General features: G+C 39.2%; 1 protein-coding gene across 3 annotated transcripts in view; it reads left to right on the forward strand.

Moving 5' to 3' along the window:
- Nucleotides 1-13,855, forward strand: part of AMBRA1 (autophagy and beclin 1 regulator 1) — a 117,136-nt gene that overhangs the window by 26,326 nt on the left and 76,955 nt on the right. For 2 of the 3 annotated variants that reach the window (XM_041398259.1, XM_041398277.1), the window contains 3 exons: nucleotides 245-427; nucleotides 13,063-13,146; nucleotides 13,715-13,815. In XM_041398259.1, the coding sequence (XP_041254193.1) occupies nucleotides 245-427; nucleotides 13,063-13,146; nucleotides 13,715-13,815 (368 nt within the window). The remainder of the gene's footprint in view (nucleotides 1-244; nucleotides 428-13,062; nucleotides 13,147-13,714; nucleotides 13,816-13,855) is intronic. The other variant, XM_041398266.1, reaches the window with a different exon arrangement.

The raw sequence follows: 13,855 nt of genomic DNA on the forward strand, positions 1-13,855 counted from the left end.
GGTGAGCTTTTTGTCTGTAGGTACTGTGTGGTGCTTCTGTTTGCAAAGGGGATCATGTGGGAGTATAGCATATAAAAGGAAAACTACTTTTCCTTGCTTTCTGTATTTAATCTATCTTACAGATAAAATGCAACCTTGTGATAGGCTGTTACTGGCCTGGCACTTGGAGTTCAAAAGGAAAAATAGGACTGGCTGTCATTCTGTAGTTATGTAATGAGTATTTGTGTATCATTTTCTTGCTCAGGTTGTCTCCTGCTGCATATTATGCTCAGAGGATGATCCAGTATCTTTCCCGGAGGGACAGTATTCGACAACGCTCTATGCGTTATCAGCAAAACCGTCTCCGCTCTTCCTCCTCCTCTGCTTCCACTTCAGAGAACTCAAGCCCATCTGTGGAGGGAAATGATCTGGAATTTGAAGATTTTGAGTAAGTGTGTGTGCTGCCTAGCCCTCTTGCTTGCCTGTGTTCTCAGCACAGGACTGCTTTCTGGTTCCCTACTGTTTATCAATCAAAGACACATTAGGCTTCTTGCAGGAACAGGTTAAGTAATCCAATCAGTAAATAGAGTATTGATTGCTAGAAATAGGTCTTGTAATTTCTGTTATGAAAATTAAGGATGTTGTAGACTACCTTCAACACATTACGTATCTCAACCACATTTAGAAGACTGGTTAAATAAAGAAAATTAGAATATTTTTCTCCAATGGAACAGATGGAGAATGAAGAGTTTACTAGAGTTGTCAAATCTTGAGACAGAACAAGAGTCACTAAGAGGCTTTGTAAGACTTAGTTCTTTGGTCTAAGGCTATAGGAGACAGACAAACTTGTCCTGTAGCATTTTCTGCTCTTTCTCTGCAGCTTTGTCAAATTAGCTGACATTTCTGGGATTGGGTTTTTTTGGTTTTGTTTCGGATTTTTTTAAAATTTGGTGATTGTGAATCTGTTTTAAGGCTTCGTTTTCTGTAAGGAGCTAAAAAGGCCTCTTGTGTTAAAGTGAGGAATAGATCTGCATCCAAACCTTAGAAGAATATTCCTGTTAGCCACTGTATTTCCTTCTGATTGGTTCTGCTGATGAACTTTTAAAGTTTGTTCTCCAGCATCTGCTTTTGGACTTCCAGTGATACCCAGTGTAATCCCAGCAAAAAATTTATTGCAAACCCTTTCTAATAAATGGAAGAGTATAGTAATGTATTATTTAGATGGCATGTAGACCAGAAGCACAGGAATTTAGATTAAAATCCATTCTAGCAGCAAAGAGACCATAACCTTTCTAGCCTGTCTTCAGGAATTTCCTTTAAAATATGGTATTTTCCCTGAGTAGCCTTAAGTATTTCACTGAATTTTCCCCCATTTGTGTATACTGCAATTAAAACATAGGATAATTCTGATCATGGTTGTAGAAGTAGACTGGTTATAGTGTAGTAGGGTGGTGTGTTTGATGGGAGCTGTGAACTCCTCAAAAAATCCTGGTTGTTATGTTGCAGCTGCCAGCAAAGGATGCTGTCAACTTCCCTACTATTTTAATTTGCACATTCACTTGCTGCAGTGGCACATACTTGAGATGACATGTTGTTAAAGCTCCACGTCCTTTGTTTCAGGATGAAGTCACTTTCTGAAGGACACTAGTCACACTAGCTATTCCCAAAAGCAAGATACTAATCCCTTTCGAACTTTCAATTGGTGGTAGACTATTTTTTTCTTGGAAACTACTTCTGTGAAGCTGTTATTTCATGCTCCAGCAATTGAATATTCTGAAGAGAATGTCTTTCCCTCTCATTGTGGCTTTGTTTGTGTAAAATGTAAATGAGGGCAGATAAGCTATTAGGCAGTGACTCTTCTGCATTTTCTCAAGCATCCTTGTGGTCTGGAAGAGCAGAAATACGGTGGCTGTTGGGCCTGTTTTTGTGAAGTGGGTGTGTTGCAAGTGTAGGCCTTACTATTTCCATTACTTCAGTTTATTTGTCTGGGGCAGATTTTTCTGCTGGAGAAGTAAAAGACGGTATGTTTTTTGTTCACAGAGCCAGGCAAATGCCTGTAGGGAAGTGTGTTCCCCTGCAGATAATGTTCACACAGTAAGAGCACCAGTCAGGGAAGCAATTCAATCAGCCATACTGAGGTTGTCTTTCACTTCATACTGAGCAAAAAGAAGTGTTTATTCCTTAAAGTGCAGTGCCTGAATTTTTTGGTTGAATATTTCATATCAGATTCTGGTCTGTGCATTCAAGACCTGCTGTCTTTTTACTTCTCTGCTTCATTATTTCTCTTGGCTGATTAGAGAGAGCTGCTGTGCGGGGGTCCTTGGAGCTGGAACTTCTCGTGACTCATTTGATTTCTTCTGCTGAGACTTCACAATTAAATGTCTTACAGAGTTCTTGCTTCTCCTTTTGCCTCCTGTATCCATCCTTCCTTGCTTGTTCACCTGTGCAGTCATGTGTTGCTTCATGAATGATTTTTCTTGCTGTGGTTTAGATGCTCTGACTTCTCTGTGTCTCCAGATTTGATATAGGGAAGGGTGTTGCTGCTGTGTCTAGCTGTCTGCAGCTCATGCTTTTCTCCTGAAACTTTTTTTTTCCCGTAAAAGCCAGAAAATTGCCTTGGTACTTGATCTTTCTAATCTAGCTAATGTAATTGGTAAATAATCTCTTTTTGTTTCCTAGAGATAAGGAGAAAGATGTAAGGGACATTAAACACCAGCAGGTTTTACTATGCATAGAGCACTGGGCAAGGAGTGAACCCTGTGGTTGTGCCAGGTGCCTGGGAGACAAGCCTTCCTCTCCTTTCATATTTTGTGGGATTCAGAGGTTTTTTCTCCTCAAAAATTCATTTTGTCTTTTTTTCAGTTTTCTTTATCTAATGACCTAGTAAGGGGCATGAAGAATTTGACCTATGCACTGTTTGTGCACTTATGGCCTCTAAATTTAAGTTAAAGCCTCTCCTGTGTCTCAGTCAAGGGTGACTTCATTCATTAATAGATTTAGTTTGTGATGACAATAGAAGTAGGTTTGATATAAGAATCTGAAGTAGGGTTTTTATAGGTGTTAGTAATATCCTTCTTTTACACCAGCTTTTATGGACAGTAGAGGAGGAGGGAGACACACTATACCTGTGTTTTTCAGTCTCATAGGATGTTCTCTCTCTACATGTGCTCCCTGTGTTTAACGTGTCACTGTTGTCATCTTACTGCTTATTGAATGCAACTGTCAACTGTAAACTTAGTCATGTCTACATAAAAGCATTTGATACAGTTTGTAATATATCTACAGATTGTAATATTAGGTTATTACCAGATAGATTGATATGAGTGGGTTTTAAGGTTAGCTTTAGTAGACTCCTAAGCTAAAATAAAAAGACTTCCTGAGTTGTGGGATAAGAATCTCTGAATGAAGAATGACATCACTTTAGTCTTCCAGCGTAACTGGTAAAAATAGATTCTTTATAGACAAATTATACATGTTGGACTTCCTAGTTTCAAGTTCTTATTTGAGTAGCTCATATTTGTATCACATAGTAAATTGAGATTTTTAAAGCTAAACTATTTCGACTTTTTCAAGGATTTTGATTTGGTCTCTTCTATAGACTTACTTTAGTCTAGAACAACTCTCTGATGTTGAAGACTGTGGGTGATGCTTCTAGGACTCCTTAGTGCAATCTCATTTACTTCATTTGTAATTCTGAATTTGTCACCGTAATAAGAATGTGAAGGTGTTTCCGGAGGTGAATTTTGGTCATCTATGTCCTTTTTGTCTGCTGTAACTGTGGGAACAAATACAGAAATACAGGTTTGTTTCATCTGTCAGGCTGAAAAGCAGATATACAGGACAGTGCACCAGCTCTGAAAGCCTGAGTCAAACCCTTCACTACTGTTCAAAAAAGGCTTTCAGGCTAAGGCTAAAGGTGTGACTGTGGCTGACTCCTCTGTCTACTTTCAAGAGTTGGCTGCCTGACAGAATACAGATAAGAAGAAGCTTAGAGATTACACTATTTTTATGTCTCCAGATTTTCCCTGTTCCGTTTTATCCTTTCTCCTTCCCTGTAGGTGGGTTTGTGCTGGCACGGATCCGCTCAGTTGTGCCATTGTCACAGGAAGGTTTTTATTGTGTCTCTCTAACAAGATGGGCTTTACCTCACAATCCTGAAGTCCTGTTTTAGTGCTTCATCTGTTTAATTTCTTTTGAGACACCACAAGCATCCAGACAGAAAGTATCAGAACTGTAGGCAGTTTTACTGAGACCCTTATGGACCTTCTAGTTTTGTTGGAAGCAGGCTCTTGCTTTGCAAAGAAGATTAATCACTTAGGGAAATCTTACAAGATTCAGAGTGATGCTATTTGGCTTTATTTGTCACTTTAAAATCCTTTTGTTTAAGACATGTTCTGGATCAGGAGTTGTGGTTTCTCGAATAGGCATTTTGCAATGGTCTCCTCTTAAGTGCATAAGATACATGAGTATCCATCATACTTGCCTCCTGTCATTTTTGGTTGCTTTATTGACACTGCCTTGGCAAGAACTGAAAAATCTAAATTCTTCCAACAGTCTCTTAGAACAAGAGGTTCTAAGATAGCAACCTGCCAGCCAACTGCCACTGTATTAAAGCTGCAAGTCTTACTTCCAGTGTCTTGTATGTAATTTTCATTCATTTTAGAGAATAGTGTGGTAGATTCTTTTTGACCTCTTTTATAGGTGAAATGTTTGGTTTGGGAGTCTGGTTTGTGTCATGGTTAGTGCTTCACTTCAAACTGGCATTCTGATTTAACTTTTTGTATTAAGAAGAAAAGTGCATGTCTGATTAGACATTTGTGTGAATAGCGAAGCAATCACCCTTCTTTTGGAAAGTCTTCATTGAAAGTGTATTTTGTTGTTAGCTTCTTTAGGAACCTTGAGTGGGGCACTAATACTTGACAATATTAATTGGTAATGGTCTGGATGCAATCATGTCTGAACTAACATTAAGCACTGTGAGAGAAAAGGGAAGACAATGACTGTGGCAATGTGGTTACTCAGTAGTGTGTATTTGGGTAGTAGGTTTGGTTTCTATTCTCTGTATTGCTCCTCAAGTGGAATGGTAGAAGTGAGTTTAGAGCAGGGATTTGTGTATGATGGTGAGCATAAGTATGTGGTTTGCTTGATGGCTGATACAGAAAGATTTTGGAAAGTTTAAGTGAAGGGAGAGGTTGGAGATTACCAGTTACTGAAATAACTTCTTTCTTACCCTTGTGACAGAAGTCCATGTGTGTCTTTAAATACAGTCTCTGCCTTTTTGTCTGACTGTATATCACTGTTTACTAGAGACACAGTGCAATGGGAGTACTAACCTGCAGCAGAGCAATCAATTCACTGTGCAGCTTCTGACTTCCCTTAGCACACCAACTGCTAAGAGCACATGCGTAGAACTTGGACTCTTTTTGTAAAGTCTTGGTCTTTGCTGCCTTCCTTTACAGCTGTCCACTGTGCACTCACTTATTTCAGAGTGGGTTTTTTTTCCTATCTGGCAACCTTAATTTTCTGCAAAAGAAACTTCTTCAAATAGTAGCCAGGTTTTCTTGGCAAGAGAAAGGAGAGATTGGAATGATTAAAGCTTTTTTGTGACAATTTAAATAAGTATAGAGCTTTTGATCTACAGCTCCAGAATGCTGAGACAAGCTCTGTCATTGTGGAGAGAGAAGCATGAGGAATCCCAGAGGTAAAGAAAGAGGTTTACTTGGCTGGGGGTCTGTAGGTTAATGGTAGGTCAACTGTTAAGCTCTCGTAGGACATAATGAAGGTGGATAAGACAGATGACTTGATCAGTGGTAGCCTTTTGTTGCAGAGATAGTAGTATCATATCCAAACAAGATTTCTAAAAGCAAATAGGGTGGGGTTTTTCATTTTTCTCCTTGCCATCCTGATGTTTACATCTGAAAATAACAAAAGACATACAGGAGATATGAGAATCTTATTAGGCTCTTCATGTCACTCAAGTGCTGATGGAAATGGATTTTTAGGGTCCATGACAGATCAGTATACTGCAGATAATGTAGCCTTTTTTCCTGGATATCTTAGATGGGACAGTTTGTCATCTATCTTTCTTGAGCATCTACAAATAATGTTCTTGCTAGCAATTTGCTGTTTGAGCTCACATAAAGGAGGATCGCTATTTGTTTCTTTCTTCCCAGAGCTCCTTTATCTGTTTTTGTGGTTTTTTCATCTGCCTTTGTTACTTGCCTCATATGGCACTGCATCATTGTTTTTGATGAAAATGAGCCTTCACAAAACTGGCTTTCAAAGCAGATGCAAATATGTGTAACTTGGTGGTCACTTCCTGCGTTTTTTCTTCTCTGCTATAGGTTACTGCTGGGATGTCACTACCAGGTACACAGAACTTATGTTAACTATATTCATAATCTTAAACACAGTTTCAGGCTAAGAAAGTTACAGGTGCTGGATGAATGGGAGTGATACTGAACCTACTCTTTGAACTTAATTTTTCAACGATTAGTTAGAGTGTTAGCTTGTCTTGTGATCGGCTCATAGTAGCCTGCAGCTTCACTTTCCCTGTTCTTTTAATCTTTTATCTTTTGTGACAGTCTTCTATATTATCCTTATCTTGGTCATAATGTCTAGTAATGCTGCATCGATGCAGTGAACAGGCAATAACTGTTTCCTTGCAGCAGCACTGCAGGATTTTGCTAACCTCTCCAGCATAATGTTGCTTTACCATTAAGTCACATTCCAGCAAGGCAAGTGTCTTCATATCAGGGTGGTGAAAGAATGTGTGCCTTTAGAAAGGTGCCAGTTGCCAGAAAAGCTCCCGTTACACTCCATACTGTTGGTTGCCCAAGTCCATAGAAACAGTTTTGATGTCAAGATGGTACTTCAGAGTTTTTCTGACAAGTCTAAACTCCATCCATTGTTTTCCTTTTGCTTTTATTTTATGTCTGTGCAACCCAGAAGTCAAACTAGGTCACCTAGTAGGTGAAGTCTGTTGTTAATGAGAGTAATTAGGAAGCAAGCTGTTACTGGTTTGTTGCTGGCCGTGCAAAGCAGGTGGTGGTCTGCATTCTTGAAGCCCATAGGTCTAACAGATTAGCATTGCTTGTGAAGTTACGGTTTCAATTCTGTTTCCTTTGCAAGCATAACAGTGCAATATATTTTTTTTAAGAAGAGACGGAAGTTGATGCCTCTCTAGCTTTGTCTGGCTGCTGATGTTTCTGCTTTCTAGTGATTCACTGTAACTATGAAGTATATCAGTCTTATTCTAAAACAGCATCATCAATTTGTGAGCCCACCACACAGTGAGGTGATTTAAATAGAAGTAGGTCATGTGTCTAGAAAAGAGTGAGTGCTTCATTCTAGTTCCAAATCAGTCTTTCTTTGAAGCAATTAGTCCTTGGCATTTTACAGGCAAGTACTGCTATTTCTCTTGGCCTCTCATATGTGATGCTTTTCTGAAACACTTGATCTTCTGAAGTGCCATTTTTAATCTTGTAAATACATTTTCCCCTGAACAGTGCTCTGAGAGGTAATCAAGGCTGGGTTTTTGTTTGTTTTTTTTTTCCTTTGGTCAGCAAGCCATTAGTAACTCAGCAGTCTGCTATTTTATAGGAAGTTTTAGTTGATAAATAGATACACATTTTCCTGGTGGTCCTTTCGAAAAACTTCTTTATCAATTGCTGTGTTAAAAATCTATTCTAGTTCCTGTCTCTCCAGCTGGCCACCATCACTCTTTGTAGTTTCTCTACTATTTTTATTCTTCAGTTGGTTTTGGCTTCCAGTCTTACACTTGGGACTTCAATCCCCAATCATACATTTAGTGCCAGGAAAGTATTTTTGTGTAACAAATGCTTTTTTTTCTTGTTTTTCTTGTTTCTTGTTGTTTCCCTCAGTTCTGCCTTAAGTACTTCTTCAGTAATGACCATATCCTTCAAAGATGGGTTTATAAATGTATAACTTTTATTTTTGCCTGATTATATATGTTCTTTTAGATACACTTTTAAAAGAACCATACAGTAGTCTTTTTAATCTGTGGACGTCAATATTTGTACCCTTTTTGATAGAGCCTATGCTCCTGGCTTCCTTCTTTGTATCTACTTGTGGAAATAACTTTCCTCTTAGAAAAGTTAGTTGTCTTTAATGTTTAATCTTTAGCATAATCCTGGTTTTAGCTGAGAAACACTTGTCCTCAGAGCCAGAAGTAGCGTGATGCCCTTTTCCTCGTTTGGGTTTGTAACTTCTCCAAGCCTTGAGGATTTTGAGTAAAGTAGGACATACTGTACAGAACCTTTATTTTTGAATAAGACATTAGTCTAACTGATCCAGGAGATATTATTTAACTACTGTGCCCCTATGCAGAATTACAACCAGCTTGTAGTGTGGCTTTTCCTTTTGTCTTCTAGGATGCCTGTCACTCACTAAAATATTCAGAATGACAATGTTTTATATGTTTTGTGTTTACCTCTGTATTTTGAGAGGCTTATTTACTAGAAGTGCTCCAGTTTTTCTCTAAATTGACTTCTGTTAGATGTTCAGAATCTTGCAGGATCAGACAGATTAAAAATGGAAGTGTTAATATCTGGTATTTGCTTCTTCTCTCAGTGGTGAAGCTAGTAGCTAACTTGCTGCCATAGCGTTCCCAACACTGTATGTTACCTTACCCATCAGGATGCTGCTGGAAGGTAATCAACGTGTTCTTAGAACCACCTGAAAAATTGATGATCCCTTCATCATCTTTTTTCTATTTCTATACCCTTTGTAAAACGCAGTGCACACTTTGCCTTGGAGTGCTATGTAACTCTGGAAGAGTACACTCTTCTAAAGGTATGTATCAGGTGTTTTTATCCAAATCAGCAGTGAATCTTGTGAAGTGAGTTGCAAGATTTCAGGATTTGTTTCTGCTTTAGTATGGCCAGTTTAATATGACATCTTCCAGGAACCCTTTTTAGAGGACTTGAAGTGAGACCTGACCAACCAGTTATGCCAAATGAGTTTGCAGTGTCTGATAACCTCCTCTGAGCTCTTGGTAGAACCTTTGGGCTGCTCCTGCCCTCTGTCCTATCTCCTCTGAAGTAACCTACTGCAATTAACAGAAAAAAAAATACAGTAAGTCAGTACAGATAGTTCACATTTTCTCAGTGCTTCAAACATTGGTTTTTTTCTGCTACATGAAGATGGTGCAACTTCCAGTGTCAACCTTAAAGGAAAGTGGTAGATGCTACTCAAACAATTATTTAGCATTTCTATTGTATGTGAGTGTCTAACCTCTGCAATATAAATTGATTTAGCATTTTAAATTGGATTGCACAAAACGTGATAAAATGCTGAAAATATGAAACAACTGGCTTGATGTGATACAATTTGATTCTTCTGAATTTATGTGGCTTACTGGTGCTGACTTTGATAACTAGATGGCTTTTCAAAATGGTCATTGTTGACCTAATTCTATTGACAGTGTAGTCAATGGGAGTTTTAATATTGACTACAATGGGAATAGTTAGACCAACAGATTGCATTAGAAATCGCATGCTGTGTGTTTAATTTCACTTCCTGATACAACAATCTCTAAATATTAAAGTGAATTCTTGCCAAGACAGAGAAGCAGAACATGGTGCTTTTTTTTGTCCTTACTGTCTTCTGTATCCACTCTTATTAGAGCAGCAGCCAAGTTACCAGATGAAAAAGAATGCCTTTTTCTCCAAACTTTAGGATGCAAAATTTTGTATCTCTTTCTGTGTTTTCAGAGCTGGCATTGCTGGTCCATTAAATTTACGTTGGTCAATTTATCTCTCAACAAGCAAACAAGATAACAGAAGAAAAATCCAAGGAGATTTGACTGTCTTATCCAATTTAGGATAAACTTGCATCCTTCTTATGCCCTATTAAATGTCCATCATTATCCTGAATGTTTGGGAATTGCTTTCTTTTCACGCTCCATTGTAGGTTGGTGTTAATACTATTTCTCCCCTACCAACTCTTATTCTCCACATCACTGTTTTGATTTGTCCCACCATGGTGTCTGAACAAATGATGAATAACCTGAATTTTGAGCCAGACCTTAAAAGTTATTTTGACCATTTGTTGGTTCTTGCAGTTTCCCTGCTGAGACAAATTAGTCTGTTAATAATTAGAGTATTACATTTCCCTTGTCACCTTGCTGTGGTTTGTTTCATTTACTTTAGCAAGGTTACTGAGTTGCTTTATAGTGCAGGCTTTTTTTATGTAGACACAGACACACACACACTGAGGGATTTGCTTTCCACTTCTGCAGGTAATGTTAATTAAACTATCCACTGTGAATCATTAGCTAATGAATCTGTAGGTAGTTGACACTAAATAGAAAGTGGAGCATTAGATCTTCATCAGTACTTTAGGGAGCCTTGGAAACTTCTCATTTCTTGCTGGAGTGCTTCACGCTGGCACTGCAGTGTGCTAACATCTGCTCTCCTCCCTCTGTCAGCAGGCTGTATGTGGTACAGAAATAACACAAAGTGCCACCCATTTTCACTGATCTGTAGAGCATTCTTTATTTTCCTTTTTAGAGGGTGCAGAAATAATCTTCAGCTGGCACCAGGGTAATATCAGCAGTTCTAGCTTTGCAACACTAGACTAGACACTCTTGCATGTAGTTGTTGAGCATGGGAGTTTAGATAAAAATGACTCTATAAATTAGTAATTCAGAGTAATGTTTAGTAATATTCTTCTTTACCCCAGGGGAGTGTATCTTGCACTTCTGCCTACAGTAAATAGGAATTCTAGCATTCTTGAAGGATAGCCACTGTTCTTACTCCCTACAGTCTTGAGTTATGGGCCATTGGGATGTGGAATTTTGTTGGTTTTTTTTTAAAGGAATGTTAAAAATATATGTCTGTCTTTTGCATTAGTAGAGGTTGTCTCTGTCATGGTGAAAACTGAAGAAAAAGCCTAGTCTATATTTTTCCCTTTTAGGCATTTTCCCATATTGTCAGGAGATTGTGTGCACAGTAAATAAATAGGGAAGTACAGGATGGATTTCTCACATCAGAAAGTCGCCTTGAAGATGTGTCTGCAAATGTTTTTGTGGATGCTAAGATCTGTGGCTAGTGGCAATTAAAAAAACTTGAACAATTAGTTCCTCTAGGTCTCTTGATTTAGTCTGTAGACTTTGCCCTTTTATCTCCTTATGTTTGTTGGAGCTAATTTCTCATTCCTTTTGAAACCTGCTGCTGAAATTCTCTTCAGCTGGAGAGTTCTGTAGAGTGTAGTCCTGCTGCTGTTCCTCTTGCTGATATTTGTCCATTTCAAAAGTATCTTCCGATTCTAGTAAATGTCCAAAGCAAATGCAAACCCTGAAAATGGTTTTGTTGCTTTTCTCCCAGGGTTTCATATCGGTGTTGTTTCAAAAGCTGCTACATGGAGGTTTTTAAAAAGTATTTATTGTTTTCTGCTAGCTCTTGCTGTGTGTGGTAAGATCTGGAACACAACGCTTCTTTTTCCTTTGGTCTTTTCTCTTTAGCAACAAAAGTTGATATGTCAGCACTCAAGTTTGCAGGATTCCTTCTGTTATTGATCTGCATCTTCATAGGCTGGAGGCCTGTGATAGAAGAACAGCAGTAGCTTTTACATTTCTGATCTCACGAACCCTGCTGGTTACACAAAATCCTGAGGGTGAGGTGCGGCTTTGGCTGTGAACTGCAAATGCTGCATCTACAGTGGGAGGAGAAATGGAAGCTTTGAGCTTGGATTTACATTTGGTTTTGGTGAAATAGCTTGAAACGCTAAGGAGCTTTGCAGAAGAACCTCTGCTTTTTTGTTCCTGGGTTCCTCAAGTGTGTGGGAAACAGCCACGTAATAGACTTTCTTCTCAGCCCACGTTTCTTGCTCACTGACTTCAAAAAAGCAAAACGAAGAAAAATTATAAAATGCACAGCTTGCTGGAGTGGGTTAGAAATGTGCTGCTAGTGCATTGCATAAGGAATATTTAGTTCCCTAGTGATTTCAAGGCTCTGCAAGTAATATTCTCCCCACAACTGCTTGGGAAGGAGACAGGGCTGCAAGTACAGATGGGGATTTGGAATTCATGGAGAGCAGACTTGTTACTTGTGCAAGGTCATACAGAGAGTAAATTCTGAACAGAGAAGAAAGCACTGTTAAGGTCTCTTTCAGAACTCCAGAGTCGCTAATGGAGTCTCATTATTTTCCTTGCAGTTTTAGTGCTGTATAATTACAGGACTCCTTGTGGCCTAGGAATGCAATATCAGGAATTCTGTATGATGGGGATTCTGAAGTTCCTCCAGTTCGATCTCCTGCTTGTTGTACAGCTGTCATTACCGAAATCAGGCTAGGCCACCCGTGAGTTTGTCTAGCTCTTATCTTGAGATTTACAAGGCTAGCAGCTCTGCAGCCTCTCCATGAAAGCCTGTTCAGTGTTGCACTGCCCTCCTGGAGAAGTGCCTTCCTGTGTCTGCTGTAGGACAATTGATGCTAAACCCTTTCCCCTCGTTCCCCAAGGCCCAGACATTTATTGTGAAACAGAATGAGGTGTTGTTAAGGAGATGTAATTTTGTCTGACGTCAACTAACATTTCTGATTTAACTGGAAGAGCTTATGAAAAGTGAGATAGTTTTAAGATCTGATGGCACTTAAACTGGACCTTCAGGGAAGGAACACAAAAGAATAGTCTGCAGATTATGCTCTTTTGCCTGCATTTCTGGGAATGAAAATGTGAACTTTAACAGATCTCTTTGACTAACAGAAGGTTCTTCTGAGGACTGGGGTGAGCTTACCTTTTGCTTTCCTGATCAAAATTCTGATGTTTCTCTTTCATTTGCTCAGGTGCTGACATTGATTCGTTGACTCTCTGTGGTTTTGTTGATACTTTTGAGACATTGTCAAACAGTGAAGAAAGTGAACTTTAAGATTACCCTTATATAAAACTGTCAGAGGATTTGGTACAGTTGCCTGTGTGAATTTGGAACACTGGAAGCATAAGAGCTGTTGAATCTCTGTAGCATACTCAGGTCGACTAGGTGACATCACTGGTGTTTTGTTTTCTTGGAAAATACTTTTATTATGTAGTATTTTTAATGTACAGTAATTTTCTTTCTTTTGCTGAAGGGACAATGGAGACCGATCCAGGCACCGAGCTCCCCGGAACGCCCGCATGTCTGCACCGTCGCTGGGGCGCTTTGTCCCGAGGTAAGGCATCTATGTGTAAGAGAAAAAGGTGTGCAAATCCTGGAGTACCAGCAGTACAGCTCTCTGGTTCTTTCAGGTGGATTCCTTTTCTTGCACAGGGCTTCTTTGTCCTCGGTTTGCTGTTTCTGGGATTCCTGGGGATGGCATGTTAGTATGAGCTGCTCATCCTGTGATGTTTGAAAGATAGCGTGGTCTTAGTGCTTTTTACTTACAGGTTGAGGTCACAGTATGAAGGCAGAATAGGAGGAGAAAAGAATCTGATCAGAGATTGTCAGCACAATCAGAGATTGTCAGCACAGTTCTGGTTTGAGATTAGGAAACTATTGTGGGAGGTAGAGGATTTGTTTATTGCTGATCTTGGCAGCCACGTTGATCAGAGGAGGATCTAATCTGTAATTTACTTTTTGTTTGAAACAGGGAAGAGGTTGGCTAAGCAGAGGATTCCAGCCTTCCCTCTACTGCAGTCTGCTAGAATGTAATCATATTTCCTCAAAGTAATTGCAGTGGCTCTTCAGAGCTGTAGTACACAGGATGGCTTTCTCCATGTTTTACTCTCTTTGTTTTGCAGACGCTTCTTGCTGCCAGAGTACTTGCCTTATGCTGGGATTTTCCATGAACGAGGACAGCCTGGCTTAGCTACCCATTCCTCTGTCAACAGGGTCTTGGCAGGTAATGAGATTGCCTTGTTTGCAGTAGTCATGTATATTAG

The sequence above is a fragment of the Onychostruthus taczanowskii genome, unplaced genomic scaffold (assembly GCF_017590055.1).
Source record: "Onychostruthus taczanowskii isolate IOZ18803 unplaced genomic scaffold, ASM1759005v1 scaffold1, whole genome shotgun sequence".
Lineage (NCBI taxonomy): Eukaryota > Metazoa > Chordata > Aves > Passeriformes > Passeridae > Onychostruthus > Onychostruthus taczanowskii.